Source organism: Myotis brandtii, unplaced genomic scaffold, assembly GCF_000412655.1.
Source record: "Myotis brandtii unplaced genomic scaffold, ASM41265v1 scaffold986, whole genome shotgun sequence".
Taxonomy (NCBI): Eukaryota; Metazoa; Chordata; class Mammalia; order Chiroptera; family Vespertilionidae; genus Myotis; species Myotis brandtii.
In genome coordinates this window covers 2146854-2151546 of record NW_005372102.1, presented here as the reverse complement: position 1 = coordinate 2151546, position 4693 = coordinate 2146854, and the positions used below count along the sequence as shown (strand labels likewise).

General features: G+C 39.1%; 1 protein-coding gene across 2 annotated transcripts in view; it reads right to left on the bottom strand.

Moving 5' to 3' along the window:
• Positions 1-4414, bottom strand: part of HAUS3 (HAUS augmin-like complex, subunit 3) — a 10348-nt gene extending 5934 nt beyond the window's left edge. The window contains exons 1-2 of one of the 2 annotated variants that reach the window (XM_005886440.2): positions 3352-4414; positions 1407-1846 (exon numbers count right to left, since the gene is read on the bottom strand). In XM_005886440.2, the coding sequence (XP_005886502.1) occupies positions 1407-1846; positions 3352-4260 (1349 nt within the window). In that variant the 5' untranslated portion in view covers positions 4261-4414. Of the gene's footprint in view, positions 1-1406; positions 1859-3351 lie in introns of both variants that reach the window. The other variant, XM_014533503.1, reaches the window with a different exon arrangement.
• Positions 4415-4693: the final 279 nt, after the last annotated feature.

Genomic DNA, 4693 nt, shown 5'->3' with positions numbered 1-4693 from the left:
AGAGTAATTTGAGTTAACGAGCTCCTTAACAAGCTCGGTCTCGGAACGAATTCAACTCGTAAGTCAAGGCCCCACTGTATATAGGGTAGGGTCCCTAGGCCTGGCTGGCAATCAGGGCCAATCTGTGGGGCAACCGGTGGATGGGGTGATCGCCGTGCCCCCCTTGCCCCCTCCTTTGGCTGGCGGCCTGGCACCGCCCACTGGCCACCCCTGCCCAATCGCCACCGCTGATAGCCTCCCCCTGGTGGTCAGTGTGCATCATAGCAACCGGTCGATTTGCATATTAGGGTTTTATTATATAGGATATAATTATATATATAATATATATTCATGTTAAATGTGGAAGAAGCTTCTGTAGAGCTGATACATATTTAATTATTTTAACAAGTTGCAACAGATTTCATAAAACTATTCAAGCCCAAGACTGCCAACTTTGTTCTTGTGGGAACTATACAACTCCAGGGGACAACATTCACATAAATCATGATGTCAATGCCACCCTCTGAAATTTTGCAATGAGGCAGCCCTATCTAGGCCCCCTGTTTCATTAATAAAAACACACACACACACACACACCAAGGATTAGATGATTTTCCTCTTGTCCTAGAGAAAAATCAGGAATAGGATCCAGATTTTTGAGACCTTTGTTTTTGTTAGTTTTTAAAAAATATATATTTTTATTGATCTTAGAGAGGAAGGGAGAGGGGGAGAGAGAGATAGAAACATCAATGATGAGAGGGAATCCTTGACCAGAAGCCTCCTGCATGCCCCTACTGGGGATCGATCCCCCAACCCGGGCATGTGCCCTGATCGGGATTGAACCATTACCTCCTGGTTCTTAGGTTGACACTCAACCACTGAGCCACGCCGGCCAGGCAAGGCCTTTGACTACTTTAGCCCTCCAATTTCAGTATCCCCATACCATCAATTGCTTACATTCAGAAAAGGTGGAGAGCTAGCATTCATTCTCAGTGATTCACCTGACTAGACACAAAATTGAAGTCTTCTCCCCTCTCTACTGCTACCTTCTCCAAATGCAGTCAATTCTCTATCCAGCAATATCTATTGTACATAAGCTGTATTCAAACTTCTTGCTGTAAACTCCTGCCCCCAATCTATAATAAAGCATCTAATGGTGTTAAAGATGATTAAGACCTGGTATATATTCATTCCTCCAACCCAATTCTCTCAGCTCTACAGAAGCTACTTCCACATTTAACATGAATGGTAAAGGGAGCAAGTAATTAAAAAAGAAAAAAGAGGCATATAAAAATGGGAGAATAAAAAGGTCAAAAATGGAGTGCAAAGAATTTTTTAACCTTCCACAATTTCCACTCAAATTCTCTCTAGTATTTTACAAAACAAAAGGAAAAATAATTACTTACAACAGAAACAATGAAGCATACCTGTGAGTAGAATAATCCTTGGTATCAATGGTATTCCTTGGATTTATCTGCTGAGATACTGATGGGTCAGCTAGTATTTCTAATTGCTTATGGAGCATCATATTACTTTGACTAAGTTCATGAACCAATTTTTCAAGTTGACGATGTATGTCCCGATGCTTTCTCATTTCAATTTCATATGATAACTGCAGAAGTTCAAATGATGCTTTTTGCTTTATCAATTGATTTATAACAAACTCTTGTCTTGCTGTATAATAGTCTTGTTTGGCAATCTGCAGATCAAAATCTCCCTTCACAACTGGCATATTCAACAACTGGGCATTCTTTTTTACCACAGCAGGCAAACTTTTGTCTTTTATATGAGTAATCTGTTCTTCGAGTTTCAGAATCTGAGTATTCAAGCTAGAAATTTTAGCATCCAAATGATCTTTTCCAAGAACTTTGCTAGTGAAAGCAATTATATTTCAAACTGTATGTATAAAATTCAAACAGTGTTAAAATTATTTTCACTTTCCATTTTAGGTTAGCAGATAATATGCTCAATAATAAAAATTTCCTATTAGCAAAAGCCAAAATCACAGTTTAAAAAGAAAAAGTGTGGACCAAGTCAAGGGTAAAGCCAGTATGAATTGCTAAATTTTAATGCTATTACTACCATATATATATGTATGTATATGTATACACATACACACACACACACACACAGTAATGGTTAGCAAAGTAGATATCTTGTCATGCTTGTCTTAATCAATAAAAATTATTAGCACACTACTCACTAATTGCAAATGTATGCTATTTCAATTTTTCTCAAAATTAATCACTAGCTATTCTCCTAGTTTGTCAGCTGATTTTCACAGTTCTAAAGAATGACAGGACTTCATACATTATTCCAAAGTTTGTCGGTTGTGGTAACTAATTTGGTGCTGGTGTTGTTTCAGAAAGTTGTATATATTTTTTAATTTATTTTATTTTATAAAGAGGAAGGGAGGGGGAAGGAAGGTAGAGGAAGGGAGGGAGATGAGAGAGGGAGAGAGGACAGAGAGACATCAATTTGTTGTTTCACGTATCTATTCATTCATTGGTGGATTCTTGTGCATGCCCTGACCAGGGACCAAACCGGCAACCTTGGCTCATGGGGCAATGTTTCAACCAACTGAGCTACCCAGTCAGGGCTCAGAAAGTTGTATTTTCACTCAACTATCTAGTAGTTAAATTATCAATAAAGCAAGCTGTCCAAGACAGCAAATGACTATCTGCAATACAGCTATACATTCTCAACAAAGAATCAGGGTTTCCAGTCCATTGAACTGGATCTCTGACTTCATTAGCACTATATCCTGGTCAGAGCAAACAAGGCAGAATACCACAATACAGCAACAAGGTTCTTTACTCTTAAAAATAAGGTTCATTGCCCAGCCGGGTGTGGCTCAGCGGTTGAGCATCGACCCAGGAACCAAGAGGTCACCGGTTCGATTCCAGGTAAGGGCATATGCCCGGGATGCCGGCTCGATCCCCAGTGTGGGGTGTGCAGGAGGCAGCCAATCAATGATTCTCTCTCATCATTGATGTTTCTATCTCTCTCTCCCTCTCCCTTCCTCTCTGAAATCAATAAAAATATATATTTAAAAAAAATAATAAGGTTCATACATCATAAAAAAGGAAATTTCAGTGAGTGTATCTGAAATTAACGCAATTTCAAATTCAGAATACAGAAATACTTTTGTTTAAAATTAGTTAGATAATGTGGTTGGGGCTATAATTACTATTTCTGCCCTCCACTAATATGAGGATCTATTTGTATGAAACACTGACACACATCACAACTAAGCACTGAACAAAGAAAATGTAATGACTTCCTATATTCTCCTTCCTAAAACACTTTAATACCTATTATATCCATTACTAAAAATTACAATATTAATCCAGCCTCATTTCTCATACTTACTTTGCTAGTAAAGCTATGAAGATTCTCCTCTGCCCATTTTATACTTGATTTCATGCTCATATTACGTGCTTTCAAGTGAATTAACTGATGTTGAGCACACATGTATGCTAGCTGCAGCCTAGCCATCTCTAGCCGCCTCTCCTCAAGGATTTCTTGGTTATCATAAATAGATGGTGCTTGTATATCTAAAAGCTGAAAATTCTCTTCATTTGAACTTTCAAATACTTCTTGTATACCCTGAAAGAACTGTTTTTTGGTATATAAGGTTAAAGCTGCTGTGCATTGCTCTTCTTGGCTGAGATATTTTTCCAAGGAAATCTGAGATAAAAACACCAGAGGATTTGTCCCTGGACCCAAATCCGAAGGTCTGAAGAACACCATCAATTTTGCAACTCCATCTGTAAGAGCCTGAAGTTCATTCTTCATCTTAGTAGTCATAGCATTTAGAACTCCCTGACTCTGCTTCAGCTTTTTAGTGGCTTCTTCTTCTTTAGCATTTAACCTCAGAGATTTGTGCCTTGTTACCGAAGCCATCAACTGACATTTATTACGTCGCTGAATTTTTAGGTTCTTTAATTTCTGCAGCGTCCGAACCTCATCCTCTAATTTCTCTAGGTCTTTGTCATCCAGGGTAGGTATCTTCAGACTAGAAGTTTTACAGGTTTTAAGAGCTTCATCCAGTGCTGCTCCTTCCAGGATGGGCTTGCCTGATTTCTGAAGAACACTGAAAGCCTCCAATTCTGCTTCCGACAAGACGTTCTGTTCATTCACTGTCCCACAAAACCACTTCAGAAATGACCCACCTTCGACAGTCTCAAACAACCAGTCAAAGTCTTCCCCGTTAAGAACATCAGCTTTGGGATAATCAATTTTTTTTAATGTTTCCACAAAGTCTTTTCCACAACTCATGGTTTAACTCCCCCGATTTTTGTGTGACTGATACGGGTTTACGGTACTGACATTTAGACAATAAACCCAAATACAAACAGAGCTAGTTTTATGTGAAGTCCATAGAGAAGGGGGGGGGTATTTTTAGAATATATAATGATTTCTCCTCAGGAAGCTCAGTGAGCTAGTTTTATGTGAAGTCCATAGAGAAGGGGGGGGAGGGGATATTTTTAGAATATATAATGATTTCTCCTAGGGGGGAAAAAAACAAGTGTTAGACCACAAAGAAGGCGCCTTTAGAAGGACAATGTAGATAGATACCCAACAACACTGGTAACCTCTAACCCAGAGGCGGTTGTCTCAGAAACGTCTGAAGGGAAGGGGAAACCGCACACGCACAACTAGGGTGTGACTTAAGGCTGTAATGACCAAAGCCTCACGTTTTCCCAAAGAT